This window comes from Pinus tabuliformis, chromosome 4_2 (genome assembly GCF_031772625.1).
Source record: "Pinus tabuliformis cultivar Carrire ecotype Pingquan chromosome 4_2, CPIR1, whole genome shotgun sequence".
NCBI classification, from domain to species: Eukaryota; Viridiplantae; Streptophyta; class Pinopsida; order Pinales; family Pinaceae; genus Pinus; species Pinus tabuliformis.
The window spans coordinates 1,037,177,396-1,037,195,829 of NC_142304.1; the positions used below are offsets into that span (position 1 = coordinate 1,037,177,396).

The 18,434-nt window shown below is 38.9% G+C and overlaps 1 protein-coding gene across 2 annotated transcripts in view; it reads left to right on the top strand.

The window, feature by feature from the left end:
• The window catches only part of LOC149173157 (SAGA-associated factor 29 homolog A-like), a 209,222-nt gene that overhangs the window by 86,854 nt on the left and 103,934 nt on the right, over window positions 1-18,434 (top strand). For both annotated transcript variants that reach the window (XM_089424521.1, XM_089424520.1), the window contains exon 3: window positions 10,473-10,549. In XM_089424521.1, the coding sequence (XP_089280647.1) occupies window positions 10,473-10,549 (77 nt within the window). The remainder of the gene's footprint in view (window positions 1-10,472; window positions 10,550-18,434) is intronic.

The window sequence follows — 18,434 nt, forward strand, 5'->3', positions numbered from 1 at the left end:
AGAGGGAATTAGTAGAAGCCATGAATCTTATGAAAGAGAGTGGGTATGATGATTATGAGATTCAAGACTCCACTTCTATCCCTTCCACCAATGACCCTTTTCACTATGTTCATCCTTCTGTTGGAGTTGGCCAAACATCAAAAGGAACAAAGAGAGCAAACATCCAAAGTTATTTCTCATCTTCTGCCAACATTGCCTCTTCTAAATCTAATCCCACTTCCTCCCAGCCAAGTTCTCAACCCACTTTGGATCAACATTGGAAAAAACAATGCAAAGAAACTTCTCACCAATACATTGCTAGATGGTGGTATGATTCAGATATCCCATTTAATGCTGCTCGCTCACCTTATTACCAAGCTATGTGGGACTCTGTTATAGCTGCAGGAAAGGGCTTCAAAGGCCCTAGTATGCATGACTTGAGGGGAGCTCTTTTGCAAAAAGAGATATCTTCCATTGATCAGTATTTGGTTGAGTTTAAAGAGTCATGGCTCAAAACAGGTTGTTCCATTATGTCAGATGGATGGACCGATGGAAAGAACCGCACTATCATTAATTTCCTTGTTTCTTGCCCTCAAGGAACCATGTTTTTGAAATCAGTTGATGCATCTGATAGGGTAAAGGATGCAAGCCTTCTATTTGAGCTTTTGGATAACATTATTCAGGAAGTTGGGGAGCAGCATGTTGTGCAGGTCATCACTGATAATGCCTCAAACTATGTTCATGCTGGAAAGATGCTTGAGGCCAAATATAAGACCATATTTTGGACTCCATGTGCTGCACATTGCATAGACCTCATGCTTGAGGATATAGGCAAGGTGGAGTGGGTAAAAAACACTGTAGAGCATGCCAAGTGCATTACAAAATACATTTACAACCACTCATGTGTATTGAGCCTAATGAGGAAACACACTGGAGGCAAAGAGCTTGTTAGGCCTGCAATTACGAGATTTGCAACTCACTTCCTCACGTTGCAATGTCTCAATGGTCAACATAAAAACTTGCAGAAAATGTTTTCCTCTGAAGAATGGTTTGAATCTCGGTGGGCTCGTAGACCAGATGGAAAAGACACCAAAAAGAAAGTGTTAGACACTTATTTTTGGAAAAGGTCTGTAGAGCTTGTGAAAATTACCGAGCCCCTTGTTAAGGTGCTAAGGTTGGTGGATGGGGAAAGATTGGCCATGGGCTACATTTATGAAGCTATGGATCAGGCAAAGGAGCAGATACGGGCAGCTTACAAGGACAGGTTAGCTAAATATGGCCGTATATGGGAGATCATTGATAACAGATGGAACAATCAACTCCATCGTCCTATACATGCAGCCGGGTATTTTTTGAACCCAAGGTATCACTATAAAAATCGGCTAGGAGATCAGCATGATGGGGAGGTCAGAGCTGGATTGATTGATTGCTTGGAGCGCATGGTCCCTAACCATGTAGACCAGTTGGAAATACATAGACAGCTTACTATTTTCAATATGGCAAGTGGTACTTTTGGCAAAAACTTGGCAAAGATGGCAAGAGATGTGGACCAACCAGGTAAGCAATTCCAATTTCCATTTTGTTTTTCATTTCAAGTTAAAATTGTTTACGTTCTTTACAATTCAAATTATAAACTAAGTTACTAATTATTGTCTTTTTCTTTGCAGCACATTGGTGGGAGTCATTTGGTGGCCAGTGCCCTCAATTGCAAAGGTTTGCAATTAGAGTCCTCAGTCAAACTTGCAGTGCTTCAGGTTGTGAGCGCAATTGGTCTGTTTTTGAGCGCATACACACGAACCGTTTGGAACAAAAACGGTTAAATGATCTTGTTTTTGTGCAATACAACCTTCGACTGAGGAGGAACCAAATGATGAGCAAATCACCTGATCTAGATCCCATTGTGTTGGACGATATTGATCCAACATCAGAATGGGTGGAGGAGACTGAAGATCCTGTGTTTGAGGCTGATTTTGATATCGACATGGCTTTAGCGGGGGATGAGGCAGATTATGTGGCGGCATCAGAACCAGGATCAGTAGCGGCATCAAGGAAAGGCAAGGAACCAATGGAAGGCACTAGTCGTGCAGGTCGACAAACTCGTGCTTCCATTAGGTCCACTTCTATTGTCATTGGTGGCATTGATACTGATGTTGCAGATCAGGCTGAGACATCCTCAGACTCTGAACCAGATGATGTCTATGTAGCTCCTGATGATGATCCTGTGTCTAGTAGTGGTGATGCAGATGGACTTGATGATTGATCATGTGTACACTGTAGACTTGTAGTCTTGTAGTAGGCCAATGGCCTCATAGCTTGCAGCATTGTTTTTGGACTTTATAGGCCATTTAGAGCCTCATTTCTTATGTATTTTGCTATTTTGTCGATGATATGTATTGCACTCGGTGCCATTTTGATATATTCACCTTTGCATGGTATATAAATGAGCAAACTTTGCATATTTTGTCTCTATTGGCTTGGAATCATGGTTTTACATCTTAAAAATAGTTTTGTTTCATTAAAAATTAATTATTTAATGTATTTTTTAAAAACCGGTTCGTTTAGACCAAACCGGTCCCGGTTAGACCGGTTCCGGTCGGTAAACCGGTTCATTAGGTGGACCGGTCCGGTCACCGGTTCCGGTTTTAAAAACACTGGTCTGCACTGCAACTCCCTCTGTATCTGTGCTGTTGTTGGTACTTTCTCCCAACACTGCATCTGCACTGCAACTCCCTCTTCATTCGTGTTGGGAACACACTACTTCTAAAAGGGGTTCTTTACCATCCCCATCTTTTCCTTGAAGTAGTCAAATTTTGACTTTCCAAGGGCCTTGGTGAGGATATCTGCCACTTGTTCCCCTGTAGGAGTGTAGCTCAATTGTACAGCTCCTCGTTGGACACAATCTCTGACAAAGTGACACCAAATGTCAATATGCTTTGACCTATCAAGAAATACTGGATTCTGAGAGAGTTTGATGCAACTCTGATTATCACACATGATCCTGGTCGCCTCCATATGTCTTTTGAATAGGTTTACCAACAGTTTTCTGAGCCATATGGCCTCACACAAAGCTGTGCTTGATGCCATATATTCTGCCTCAGACAAGCTCAGAGCCACGGACTTCTGTTTCCTACTGCACCAAGAGGTTATTCCTGATCCAATGTTGAAACAGTACCTAGAGGTACTTTTCCGATCCATTGAACTTCCTGCCCAATCTGCATCAATATATCCACTCAAACTGATTTCCTTCCCCTTGTTGTACAAGAGCCCATAATCAATTGTTCCATGTAAATACCTGAGAATGTGCTTGGCTGCTGCCTAGTGAGCCCTCTTTGGTTCCACCATGAACTAATTGAGGGTGTTGACAGCGTAGCAAATATCTGGCCTAGTATTGACTAGATACATCAGGGACCCTATGAGTTGTCGGTATAGGGTGGGATCGACATCCTTGTGTTCTGATGCATCAATCTTTTTCTAGTTGGTGATCATTGGCGTAGCCATAGGTCTACAGTCTCCCAACCCGAACCTTTTCAGGATTTCTGTAGCATACCTTCCTTGCCTAAGGAAGATTTCTCCTTTTTGTTGCCAAACTTCCAACCCTAGGAAATAGTGCATTCGTCCCAGATCCTTCATATCGAACTCTGTGGCTAGATTCTTCTTGCAGTCTTCAATGAGTCTGGATGATCTTGTTAGGAAGAGATCATCCACATATAATACTAAGATAAGTGGCTCGCTCTCTACGACCAGATAGTAGAGATTTGGATCCGCGTCACTCTTGACAAACCCCATCTTCTGCAAGTAGCCATCTATTCGACCATACCACACTCTTGGTGCCTGCTTCAGCCCATACAAGGCTTTCTTCAGTCTGCATACATGAGACTTCTTCTCATGAGTTTCAAAGCCCTCTGGTTGTTCAATGTATATTTCTTCTTCTATTACCCCGTTCAGAAATGCCGTCTTGATATCCATCTGATGGATCCCCCAGCACATCTGGGCTGCAAGAGATATCATGGTCCTAATAGATGTATACCTGGCTACTGGGGCGAAGGTTTCCTCATAGTCAATCCCTTCCTTTTGAGCATACCCCTTAGCCACAAACCTGGCCTTGTATTTTTCAATACTGCCATCCGCAACATATTTGATCTTGTAGATCCATCTTGAACCTACCACAGATTTGCCTTGAGGCCTTGACACCACCTCCTAGACATCGTTTACCATTATGGAGTTATACTCATCCACCATCACATCTAGCTAAACCTGATGCTAAGCTACCTCCTTGAAGCTGGTAGGCTTTCCATCTTGAGCTACTAACGCCTGATACCTGTCTAGCTGTTTTCGCTCCCTTTTACTGTTCCTAGCTCTCTGATGAAGTTCTCTGCATCACGCAGAAGTTGACGAAGTTCCTTGCTGGTTCTTCCTTTGTCAACAGGTCCTTCTGTTCGCTCCTCTTCTTCATCCTGAGAATCGTCCTGATCTGAGGAAGGGTTCTTCACTTCCGTTGGTTGAATAAGCACGGATCCTCTTTTGACTGCTCCTTGGAAGGCGTTTCGCGAGATCTTTTGAAAGCTCTGTACTCCATGAACTTTACATCTCATCGTAATACTACCTTCCTACTCCCTGGAAGAAAGATTCTGTATGCCTTAGCGTTCTCGCTATATCCTACCAGATACCCCTTTTCTGTAGTCTGATCCAGCTTCTTCCTCTTTTCTTCAGGTATGCGACAATATGCCAAACTCCCAAATATCCTGAAATGACTGACTTCAGGTGTCTTCCCAGTGAAGACTTTCTCTGGAGTAATCTTGCCCAATGCCTGATGAGGAGTCCTGTTCTAAACGTAGACAACTATGTTGCATGCTTTTGCCCACAGGAATTTTGTCATATTCTGATCATACATCATGGCCCTAGCTGCTTCTACAATAGTCCTGTTTTTCCTTTCTGCCACCCTATTCTGCTCCGGATTGTAGGGAGTTGTCCACTATCTTCTAATGCTCTACTTAGCGCAATAATCAGTAAAGTCCTTATCAACATATTCTCCACCATTATTTGAGCACAATACTTTTATTTTCTTACCTGTCAGATTCTCCACTAGAGCCTTGAACTCCTTGAATTGACAGAAAACCTCATCCTTGGTTTTCAGAAAATAGATCCAAGTTTTCCTCGAGTGGTCATCAATGAAGGTAAGGAAATACTTGGCACCGCTGAGAGCTTTGACGGACATAGGTCTGCAAATATCTGAGTATATCAATCCTAGTACACTCTTGGCCCTGTGGTTGCTCTTAGGAAATGCCGCCTTGGCATACTTTCCTAGAGCGCATCCCCTGCATACATCATCTCGTTCCGTACTCAGATCCAGAACTCCTGTTACAGTGCTCCTGAGAATTCTCAGAGCTCCATGGTGCAAGTGACCCATCCTTTTGTGCCATAGTTCGTTCAAGTCTTTGTCCCCATGACTGCCTATTAGTGCCATTGGAGATTTTAGTTGTAATCTGTACAACCGATTACTTTTGATCCCGATCTGCACTTTCTTTTTCTAGCTTGGGTGTTTGACGTATACCTTTTCCTTGATGAAGTAGACGTCATAGCCCTTGCCTTGTAGTTGTGACACGGAAAGTAAGTTCATCCCCAATCCTGGCACATGCAACACATTTGTGGCACGGAACCGCTCTCCCGATTCTGTCTGAAAAACTATGGTACCCTTTCCTACTGGAGTACACTTTGCCTTGTTCCCCATGGTGATCTGAAAGTTCATCTTCTCTTCTCGATATTCTGAGAAACACTCCCTGATTCCTATCATATGCCACGAGGCTCCACTGTCTATATACCATATTTCTGATGATGCAGCACTAGTCATGCACGCCACTTCTTCTTCCAACCTGGAAGCCAACATAGAGAAATCGAAATCTCTCTCTCTCTTGTGCAATCTTCTGAAAATCTGCATGATTCCCATGAGGTGGATGCCTCTGCATCATGGTCTTGACCCATAACTGATTTTCCCTTTGTCTCTGATTACCTGCGCTGGTACCATGTGAAAATTCTATCACTGCAACAATTGATTTACTTTTCCTACTGATATCATAAGTTATTCATGAAATTACTTCAACAAACATTAAAATAAATACTGTTGCAGATATCACACCGTAATACAGAAACAAACATATGCACACATTGACATAATTATTTTGGACTAATTTCCTTGAAAAAACCCAATGTGGGAAACCTGGTGCAGCAAGGGAGGATTTTATTATTCAGCAATTTTCTTGTACAACAGGGTGCCAAACTGGCTTACCCACAGATAGACAAACTTCCAGCACTTTTCTAAACCCAACGTAGGCCATACTGACCTCTGCGTGAGCTTGAAACCCTCTACGTCAGCCTACTGAGGCTCTGTGTAGCCTCTCTGGGCTTCTGCGTCACTCCTGCAGCCTCTGCGTGGATGACGCAAGCCCTTCTGGCTCTGCGCAGTCTCTGCTCATGCTGCCTCTGTGTGACTTCCTCTGGCTCTGTGTCTGCTTCTTCTGCGCTGATCTGCCGTCTCTCTGTTCTGTACTTGTTGCCTCCTGACTGCTCTCCAAACCACTGGTTTAATTTCTCAGCAAACCCCGCTCCAGAAATTGAACTGACTGGTCTCCCTTAGTGTGTCCTCCAAGTGCCCCTCAAGCCTCCTCTTATACCTTTTCTGTTGACATCTCAACGGCCAAGATTAAGTCCCTAATCAACGGCTAAGATTAGGTCTGGCTTGATCCATGTCTTTTGGACCATTCTAACACAGATTCATATTAATACACATTAATATTTTATTTTCCCTAAGTTTAGACTTAGGGACTCCATTAAAAATATTAATTATTTTAATATCTCCTGATCTATTTAGAATCTGCCCAAACCCTTTCTGGGTATTGGAGATCTTATGTGCCCCAAACTCTCCACCAAATTTCGTGGCTAGAGCACATCCGATGCTACGCCAAATCAAAAAAAGCAATCTCGACTGTTGATGAGGATCAAAATTTCTTTTAATCTCATCTATCGAAATTTTAAATTCTTGAGGAAATTTGAAATTTTCAATTAAATTCATTTTAATTAGTTCAAAAATTGAATTTTTGAATTAATTTCCTCAAAATTTTGACTTTGACTTAACCGCAGGGATCAAAGGCTTAAAATTTATCAAAATAACTAATTTAGCTTAGTCCCTAGACCTCTTAAAATTTAATTTTTAGGAGCCGACGAATTTTGCCTTCAGAGAATTTAAATTTACCTAGGATCTAGAATTAATTAATTTTTTGGCTTACGATTTTAATTAATTTTTGTCCAGAAAATTGAATTAATTAACTTATGAGGGGATAAATTATTTTTCGAACCCTCAAGACGCTTTACATCATGATTTTCATATTTTTTACATCTCAAGGGGGAAAACCCATTTGTAATACCCTCACAAACTACCCATTTCTGCAACACAAATATAATCCAGTAGGCCAAGCAATTTATAATAAAATAACCTAACCAAATACTTAGGATTATTCCCAAATCACTTTTACATAAACTCGATCTAGAACGCCAGGACTCGCCTAAGATCCCCGTGACAAAATCGATTCCGGCTTTTGGGGTAAGGCTGAAGGAAAACTCTGCCGACCATTCAAGAATGGATCGGTGAGACAAAAAACCTCCCGGAATGTAGATTGTCACCAGAAAAGTAGGTTTACCTAGGTAATTACATACACGACACGGATCTGCTGAGATTATTTACATTATACACATGTAGAAAGGGTTTACATAACATCTTTGAAGTGAAATTGATGATGATAGTTGTACAGCATGAACACATCGATCAGGCGCTATCCCTTTTGCAAAAAAAGGGGGTGTACTAATATGGGTCGTTGACACGTAGTGGTCAACACTCCTTAGGTAGGAGTGGCAAATGGAAAACCCTATTAGGTGTTTCCAACCCTCAAGGGGAAGTAACATATCCTCAGTGCACCCTTCAATTGATAGGTGTTAGTGAATAATAATGATGATCATAGAGGGGATAAGTCTTCATGGCGAAGTGTCATGGTCAAAGGGACCGATTGACAGGGATCCACATCTTGAGTGTATAGATGTGAGGGAGCAATCACAGATGCATGGGCTACCAACACAACCTTTTGTTTTTCCACCCTTCTTGTGCACCTTTTACTTTTTCTTGATTTTTCTTTGTATTACCACTCATAGCTCAAGGGTTAGAGCTTGCTTGGAATGGTATAATAGTTATATTACCCCATAATGACGATTCAGTTAATTTCTCATCAGTTTTGGGGCATGCAAGGGTTCCTTCTTATGATGTAATGGAGCAACATGTGCTTAGGAACTAGGTGATGGCCATAATGAGTGAGGTAGAGGTCACACGAGGCTTTTGTTTACGTGCTAATGTGTATGTCCTTGACCATCTTTTGCATTTTTAGATTCTTTCTTTTAGTTTCGTTGTGGCAATGATATGCTCTTTCTATTTCTTTTAGCTACATCAACCTCCTAGGGCAATGTTTCCAGGCCCTACCTAGGTATGTGAATGTATGGGTGCCAAATCCCAAAGAACCAATGGTCAATTGAACCCAAAGAATGGATGTGAGATAAGGGATTGTAATGTATGATGGAAAGTTTTTAAGTATGACATAGGGATAGATGGAACTACACTATCTCGATTAGGGCTTCCCAAGTAATGCCCCTCCTATAACCATTGGGCCATTAGGGGAGGTCCCACTGGACTAGGATCAAAGATTAACCCCCCATTTAAGGTGAGAGAACAAAATCATGGTCAAAACCCATCCTTCTTTCAGATCACCCCATAATCCATATCAAATGCCCAAATACAAACAAGCATAAGCATCTGATTTCAAAATGATTAAAGTACCTTTTGAGTAAAAGCCCACCTTCGTCCATGTGCTCATGTCGGATGGGTGAGAAGCATATGGCTGATGCGAGTGGTAGAGATAAAATGACATATTGGTAGCTAGTGGTGGCTACTAGCTACGTGGTTGACTGACTGGCTATCAAGGATAGGAGAAAAGTTTTCTCCTATAGGATTACCCATTTTGGTGGGTAAGAGGTACCTTGGTGTTGTCTGCCCACTTTAGATTGTTTGGTGTTTGAGTTGGCACTTCAAAGGACCATATCCTATCCTTGAAGGTATCTTATAAAAGACAACATTGCATAAGGACCTTTGAAGGCTGGATGCTACACCAAAAGCCCCTCCTTTGCTCTTCATTTGTGGAGATTAGTCATTCTGAGAGCTCATGCCCCTCAATATTTGTACTTGTGGCATACATGCCCTTAAATTCATGTAATTAAGATTAATTAATTCTTTAAGAGGGTGTTTCGCATAGGGAATCTTAGCTTTGAAAATCAATATTTTATTGTAAGGGAAGTTGAGCACTTGCTCTATAAATAGAGGCGCTCTTCCTATTATTTTGTCATGGTTAGATTTGGGGGAGAAATCCATTAGGAGGTTTGAGATTTCTATGATTTTTTTTGTTATAATTTTCTATGGATGAATAAGTTGAGCAAATTTTTTTGCGGTGAAATTGTGATGTTATGTGATTTCTTTTCATGGATGCTTGTGGTGGATTTTGGTTGATGCATGGTGAAGTAAGTTAGTTTATTTGTTTTATCTTGGTCTTATGTTCCATGGGATGAATGTTCATGTGCTAAGTTAGTTTATTTGGTACTTGCAACTAAACCCTTTCTCCAAGTAGCTTATTTGGTACTTGCAGCTAAACCCTTTCTCCAAGTATTTGAGGAATAGAGATAACTTTTCTTTCCCTTAATTTTTCGAAAATTTGAGACCCTAGATCTCAAACCCTAGGGCATGTTGGTTTATTTTCCCTAGCTTGTTTGAATCTAGTTATCACTCCAGGGAAACCTTAGAATTGTTTGATTCCTTGACTCCATATGCCCCTCCCCCTCCAATATATGTGTGTATATATCTATATATATATGCATACATATTGACAAACTAAGGCATTGATTGTCTATCCTCCCTCCATCATCCATTTCTCATATAATCCATAAAATTGTTTTACTTTTTCTAGGGTTTTCTCTCCAAGATGTTCTAATAATCTCTGGATTGTGTTTGAGAACCTATTTGAGCATCTATTGGTGGACCTAAACCTTTAGATTGACCCATATGAACCTTTGAAGTAAAATATTGGAACTACCAAGCCCTAGCAATCCTATCTCGTAGAACCCCTATGGTTGGTGGAGAGTTGGCTAGAAGCAAGAGGAGAGTTGGTGAGGTGTTAGTGTCTACTAAGGAAAATAATTTCATGTTAAAATGAAATAGATTTGAGAAAAGGAGAGTCAAAACCATAAGAATCGTTGGGTACCCTCTAATAGCAATAAATTTATGCTTAAATTTTTCTCTCAAATTGCTAATTACAATATATCTCACACTTTACTTAAACATGTCTTTTATATTAGTATAAACTCCATTTGCATGCCACATATGATGCTGACTTTTAACATTTTTATTGCAGCATATCCAATGCTATCATTCACCAATTGGATACTTGGTTACAACCTGGACAATCTTTGTCACACCGGAAAAAGCTAGGTACATGTATCTTCATTATTTAGAAGAAAAATGTTGCATATTTTTTTCATTAGCAGCTAATATTATTGTCGCTATAAATAAAATGAAACAAAATGTTGCATATTCTCTCTTATTTACAATAAAAATGTTGCATATTCTTTATTAAATTGAAACAAAATGTACCTTTATTATTTACAATAAAAATGTTGCATATATTTTATATTAGGAGCTATTATTAATGTCACTATATATAAAATGAAACAAAATTATATCAATGGCCACTAATGAGCAAGGAAAGGTTAATGGGACTTTAACAATCTAGCACCCCCAAATGATGTAAAGTCCCAAGCTAAAGGGCTAGTTTTGTGCAACTTAGAAAGCATTAGAGAAATTTTGAGCTCTTCGGTGGGCCTCTTAAGGAAAATAATAAAATGAGTGTTGTGGATTATCAAAGATAAAAAAGGAAAACCTTTTTTTTTAATTGTATTTTGGACTTATCTTGTTATTGGTTTACTTGAATGTCAAGTGTAGGTAGTCGTCAGCTTCGTGGGTTAGCTCAATTGGTCAAGTCCTTGTTGTTGAGCACCTTTGCTATTGTGAGGTCACCAGTTCAATTCTCTCGACACTCTCATGATCCGGCTCCATGGTTGAGATGACATAGACTTAGAGAGTGGTCCCTTTGGGTGGATCTCCCTGGTACAAATATTCCATGGACATGTGGCGGTCACCAATCTCCAGGGCCCGTGAACCACATAGAAAAAAGTGTAGGCAGTCTTTGGATATATAATTTAATTTTACATCCAACGAGAACCACTTTGCATATTATTGATAGACCCAACAATGAGATGAACTAGAGATACATGAAAAGAACATGTTTCCTTTTTTTAATTGTAATTTCAAGCTCATCTTTTGACAAACTAGATCTTCATGTATTTCTAGTTTATTTCATTGTGGGTCTGTCAAATGCAGTGTTGCAAACATCTCGATAACATCCCGATTTTATCTCGAAATCACGATTTTTTGGCCTAGCCGATGTTTGCCGATTTTTACTAATATTTTGATGGTATCTTGATTTTGCTGATGTTTGCCAATTTTTACCGATATTTATGATTTTTTGGTTTTCTAGACGCTTGCTGATTTTATCCCGATGCTAATGTTTGCAACATTGCTCAAAAGTATGTAGAGTGTGAACTCATTGGATGCATAATTTAATTATGCATCTAGCGGGTGCCTATAGTAAACCTATAAGGAAATGAGTCCAAAATATAATTAGAAAAATAGTTTTTTCCCCTTTTCCTTCAAAACTATTTACCCTTATGGTTGACATTATCATTTTGAATCCTCTACTTCTTTTAAAGTTGATGTTGATAGCACTTTTTTTGTTTTGAGGCCTATATTTGACCACAAAATCTCTTTAATGACCACGCATTTTCCGCTCAACAACTCTTCCTCTATGTTGGGTCTTCTCCAACTCAAGGGGGTATCTCTAAGGGAAGTTTAATTCCAAGTGTTTAGGTGTGTCAATGAAGTGTTTATCAACCAAAGGTTTAATTTGTGATACGTTCCAAGCATGTCCAATAAAACTTGTTTTGGGTTACAAATATGTTTCAAGTCTAAGGTAAGATAAATGTGAGTTAAGTGTTTACAATTGTATCAAATCTTGATTTTAATGGTGTCAAATTTATGTTACTTTCAGATTTGAGAAGAACAATGAAGTTTGAACTAATACAAAATATGAAATGTAGATTTGAAATGCTCAAATGCAAATTGGAAAAAGTAAATTTATGCGTTAAATATGAGAGAAAAATGCAGAATTTATAAAGAAAATTAAGAGAATAAATTTAGAGTTGCAATATCTATGAAATGAGTACAAGTCATGATTTAGTTTTAGACTCAAATGTAATTTGGAAATGCAAATTTATGAATTATGTTAAATGCTGTAAGTGCATAAAATATAAAACATAAATTTGAAATTCGTTCCTAGAATAGAAAAAAATAAGAAATTGATCCTACTTAGATTTGAAAATAATATTTTGAAACTCCGAAACAATTATGGAAATGCTATTTTATATAAATTATTTGTTAGAACCTACAATTAGTTTATAGCAGAAAGTTAGAAACAATTCTGGAATGTTGAAATTATCATTCACCTACTTAAGATGTAAATAATGAAGTTCCTGTTACCCTTGATATTATCAGGGGTATATATAGATCATTATAGTATATTTCACCACCATAGTAAGCTCAAGGTCATAAGTCGAAAGCATTGTAATAACTGTGTGAGGCTTTGTATTAGGCATCCTAGACTTGTGTTAATGTGTATATCTTCTTGTGTGGGTCAGACTGTGGTCAGTCCATTGAAGTTCATCTTGCGTTCCTTTCATTTTGTATAGGATTGAAGCGCCTTAGGTGGGCTTGCTTGAGGATTCATAATTTTATGGGAGTCTGCTTTTGTAGGGGTGATCACCAGTGTGTGGGCCAGTGCAGTCCATGTCAAGGTGCAACTATGTCTTACCGCATGGTTATAGTTTATAGAGTCTGTTGGTGGCATTGCTATGGTGCAGTGTCCTTCAGACAGTTCTCATGCATGGTCGTCTCATATTGACAAATTTCACAGTTCTCAAGGTAGTTCACAATTTCGAATGCAAAATGGTTCTGGTAGTCAAAAAGTCAACTTGGTCTTAGTTGGTTCAACTTGATGAGAGGAGTCCATGCCATGTTAAATTTTACAAACAATGAAGGTGGTGACTATGTACATCTTGGTCAAAGTTGGCCAAACAGGTCATACAGTTTTCCAGGCAGCAGAATAGGGTCAATGTTGGGCAATTTGGCACACACATTACGTTAGAAGTCATCTACAGAACGAGAGGAACAAAACCCAAGTGTTAGAATTCCCAGTTCCTCAAGGCGTTAGAGAATCAACGCAGTGGATTGATGACGTGGCAATGCTATGCAGGGTATGGAGATTTGGAGGCATGCCCAATTCAAATTAGGGTATGTCTTAGCATACCCAAGTGTCAGATTGCTCAAATTCCTTGAGGCATTGGAGATCTCACTTAGTGGTGGCTAAGTCGAGTTTACTGAAGGCAGAAGGTCAATCAAACTAGCCGTTATGGAAGTCAACTAGCCATTAGAGAGGGCTAACTAGCTGTTGGGATGTCTTGGACCAGGAAGTTAGGAGATGGACAATTAAATTAGCCTTTATGAAGTCAAACAAGCAACCAAAGGACCAAGTCAATTTTCCCTCAACCAAGTTGGTTTCTCAAGGACCAAGTTGAGCTACCAAAGAGAATGTTGGAGTGGGATATTGGAGATGTTTTATGCTACCATTCTTCAACTTTAACCATTTTAGACAATTAGCAAAGGGAATTTGGGACCAAATTGGGCATTGTGAACCAAATCGACCCCTTCATGGACAAATTAAAATATGTAATGTAATATTTTATGAAAAATACTAAGTCTCCGACTTGTGGACGACCAGTTAAAAATAATTATTTGAGGAGGAATCCAACTTGCAGTTAGCTATCTGTTAAAAATGTTCTATAAGAAGTTAGCCTCCCCTCTTGTAATGATTGTTGTTGTCATATGAGATAAGTGCTCTTTAATAAAAGAGCTTCATTTTCGGAAACCTTGTTCAATGTTTTTTTGTTCATTGTGCGGGTTAGTTTTTATTTGTGTTTTTTTTCTTGATCAATCGTGTTATTGATACTATAATCTAATAATCTCTTTAATATGTAAAATTAAACAAAATTAACCAGTTAGTGTAATGTCCCTTTCCAAGCGTCACTTTGGGGGGGTCGATTTAGTAGCCTATTTGATTCCCATAGGCTATGGTCGGTAAAAAGGGTATCAACTGATTTAATTATTTGATGTCACTTGGGAGGAAAAAGCAATATTATAAAGCTGGATTGAATAATTAAGTTAAAAAGGTGTTCTTAAGTGACTATGAGAGAAAAAAAGGAAAACAATATAAAATCACTTTATATTATTTAATTTAGCAGGAAAAAGGGTTATAAAAAAGAGACCCATGGTATACTGATGACACATGGTATTTTAATGATAAATTTATAAAAAAATAATTGTAGCTCACTTTTGATCATCTATTGGTTATTTGTCTAAATTAATTTGGTGAAATTTTGAAGCTTATGAGTAAAGGGTGAGAACCCTAGTGAGTATTAGCTTTGATGGTGAAACATATCCATCCTAGCTAATCAAGGTTGGTTTCGGTGGTGAGACATATCCACCCTAGCTAGTCAAGGAGGATGAATCATCCAGATTCTTCATATGTGCTTAATCGAAGAAGTTCATTTGCTATAAATTGTGGGAGTTGGAGGAAGCAGTGATTCATCTAGTTGCAGCAGCTCGTATTTTGAGACTGAATTAAAACGAGTAGACCTAGTTCATCCTGGAGGCTGAATTCTTGGTAGTGGTTGAGCAAATTTTGTGAGGTCAAATTATTTTAGGAGGCCGAATTAGTTGAGGATGATGAATTAATTTAAGGAAGCCGATTAAATTTGTGGAGATCAAATCTTGTGGTAGCGACTGAATAAAGTGTGAAGGCCAAGTTCTTCATTCCTGGGGATCGAATAAATTATGGTGGCCGAGTTCATCCCTGGGGGCCGAGTTTATTGATTGTCAAGTAAGTTCCAGGTTCTAGAATAATTGTTTCATGTAATTGGCTGATCTAGCTAAATAAAAAAATGGCCAAGATAATTGGTATTTATTGTGATGAATCTCATTGATTAAAACTATCAAGTGGTGGTATTATAATTTCATAGAGTAAGGCTTCTCATTATTTTCATTGCTTGCAAAGTGTTTGTAAAAGTGCTTAAAAGAAAAAATAAAAGGTTTTTTGCAAGTGAGTATATTCTAGTTGGGGACATTTCAGTGCAATGGCATTTTTCTCAACAAAAATAAGGGGGTCTATGCAATGGATCTTGAAAAGGCACACCTATATTTAAAAGAGATAGCCAGAGAGGAGCAATTTTGCAGCAAAAAGATTTGTACCAAAGAAGATTTTTGCAGCTGACTGTCTCAAGGTAATGTCCTAGTTTATTATGAAGGATCCACAGGGTAGGTTACAGTCGATACAAATGCTGTGAAAAAGGGCTCCAGCACTTTTGCTTAAGAATGGTGAAAGGCTTAACACAACATAGACTAAGCACATAAGACCTTTGACAACTACTGTTTTTGTTCTAGGCATGGGTAAAGATACCTTTGAAAATGTGGAAGATTTTGATGAGGAGGGTCAGCCACTTGAAGGCAATGATGACCAAAAGTTCAAGTATGGCATTACTAATGGAACTGCTGTGGCTGAAGGTCTAACAGGCACAATTGAGCTGTAGTTACAGGATTTCACCATTGCAACAAAAGAGAAAATATTTTGCAAAGGTTCTAATTATGCCATTCTACGAGGTGGAAAACGTGGAATGATATTATCTTTCTGTCCTTTTGGCAATCTCTTTCCAAAATATCCAGTAGTTTGTGGACACGCCTGTGGAACTAAAAATGTAAGGAGTAACAGAGAAGAGACTTTACCTCCTGAAAGATATTATAGGCACTTTTAGGCTAAGTGTTTTGAGTCTTGACAACTTTAATGGGTGTTAGTGGCACTGGAAAGACAACACTGATAGATGTTCTTGCTGGAAGGACTTCTGGTCATATTGAGAGCAATGTACGAATCTCAGGCTTCCCAAAGGTCAAAGAAACATTTGCTCGAATATCAGGTTACTGTGAGCAAAATGACATACATTCTCCATAAGTTACTGTCCATGAGTCTCTACTTTATTTTTCTTGGTCGCGAAGACCAAGAAGCATTTTGTACTGAATTCATGTAGCTGGTTGAATTAAATGGTCGAAAATATGCTCTAGTGGGCATTCCTGGTGTTAGTGGTTTATCTACTGAGCAATGCAAAAGATTGACAATTGCAGTAGAGCTTGTCACAAATCCTTCTATCATATTCATGGATGAGCCCACATTATATTTAAATGTGGGTGCTATTGCTACAGTAATGTGGGCAGTGCGGAATATAGTGGACACAAGAAGGACAGTAGTTTGCACTATTCACCAGCCAAGTATTGACATTTTTGAAGCATTTGATGAGTTATTGCTAATGAAGAGGGGAGGTGAAATCATTTGTGCTTGTGTGTTGGGTCACCATTCAAAATACATTATTAAGTTTTTTGAGGTTATTCTAGGTGTGCCCAAGATAAAGGACAAGCATAATCCTGCAACATGGATGTTAGAGGTCATATCTATGCGTTCTGAGCAACACCTTGGTATAGACGTTGCTTAGATCTATGAAGAGTCGACTCTTTTTTGAAAAAAACAAAAAACTTGTTAATGAGTTATATATCCCACCTCCAGATGCCAAGGACCATTATTTTCCATCTGTCTAGGCATATTGTGCTTGGAAACAATTCGCATTATGCTTATGGAAACAATTTTGGGTGTATTGGCGAAGTCCTGGTTATAATCTAGTGTGATTATTCTTAAGTTTTCTTACTATGTTTCTCTTTGGCACTATCTATTGGAAATGAAGGATAAAAAAAATGACCAAGAAGACTTGCTCAAGATGATGGGGGCCATGTTGTTTATAGGAATTAATAATTGCTCCTTTGTGCAAACCTTTCTTGATGTGGAATCCTAGGTTTTTTTGTAGAAAAAAAGGAGCTAGGATGTATTTTGCAAGTTGTTGGAATATGATGGGCCCTCATTGATAGTGTAACCAAGGAAGATGTAGTTCAAGTGATTCAAAACCTAGAGGATTAGCAAATGCATTTTTACAGAGTGTTGTTGAAATATGTAACTAGGTTCGGTCTTCATAATGGCATATGTAATCGTGATTTTAGGTATTTGATGAAAAGAGAAAAATAAATTTATTATGTGTTCTTGAAGCATGGGTTTCATGCTGAAGGGAAATTTATTTTTAGGTCAAGCACCCATTGAGTGCTTCTAGGTTTGTCATAAAGTCAATTGAGTCATTGTCATGTATTGAAGACCCATTTGGGCATGGTACATATTGTAAAGAAAAAAGTATTGAGTCAAAATAGAGTCAAAAGACCCTCCAAGACTTCGTTGTGGCACAAAGATCAAGTCGACCTACATGAAGGGACAAGTCGGCCTCAAGATAGCAATTCGTACCCCTCACAAGCCTATAAATAAGAAGGAATTCGACCTCATTTGCACACTCACTCAAGCAAGTTCGATCTCCTCAAGATAGAAGCTAGAAAAGGACGAAGAAGAAGAAGAAGATCAAGATCGAAGTTTTTGGGCCTCTCTCTAACTCTCTCTTTTGTTAGGGTTTCTACAGTTTCTGGGCTAGACGAAATTCTGAAGCTTCATCGAAGCTTTGAAGCTGCAAGGTCGAAGCTGTGACGCTGCAAGGTCGAAGATGTGAAACTGCCTCTAGATTGAAGCTATGAAGCTACTAGGTCGAAGCTATTGAAGCTGCGTCAAGGTCGAAGCTGATAGGTCGAAGTTGCTGAAGCTGCTTGGTCGAAGTTGCAAAGATTGTTGCTGTGGTCGAAGTTGCTGGAAGGTCGAAGTTTGTTGCATGAAAATGTGTAAGGAAATCTCACCAAGAAGAAAGGATGACTTGGTCTTGGAGGGTCTTGGTCAAGGGTCATAGGTCTTGGAATTCATCAATTGAAGTTATATAAGAAGAGAAGAATTCTGGTGGGTTTTCCTCTCAGTTGGAGAGGTTTTGGCCCTGGTTGATCGCTTATATCTTGTGTCCTATTGTCTCATTGTTCTTTATGATTTGGTAGTTGTTTGATGATAGAGAACACTAATAATAATAAAGGAAAGAAGAAGTTAATCAAGTAAAGTAAAAATACATCACAAGTAGTTATCAAATCAAGAGAAATCACCTACACTTGTTGCCCCCTAGATTGCTCAACATGG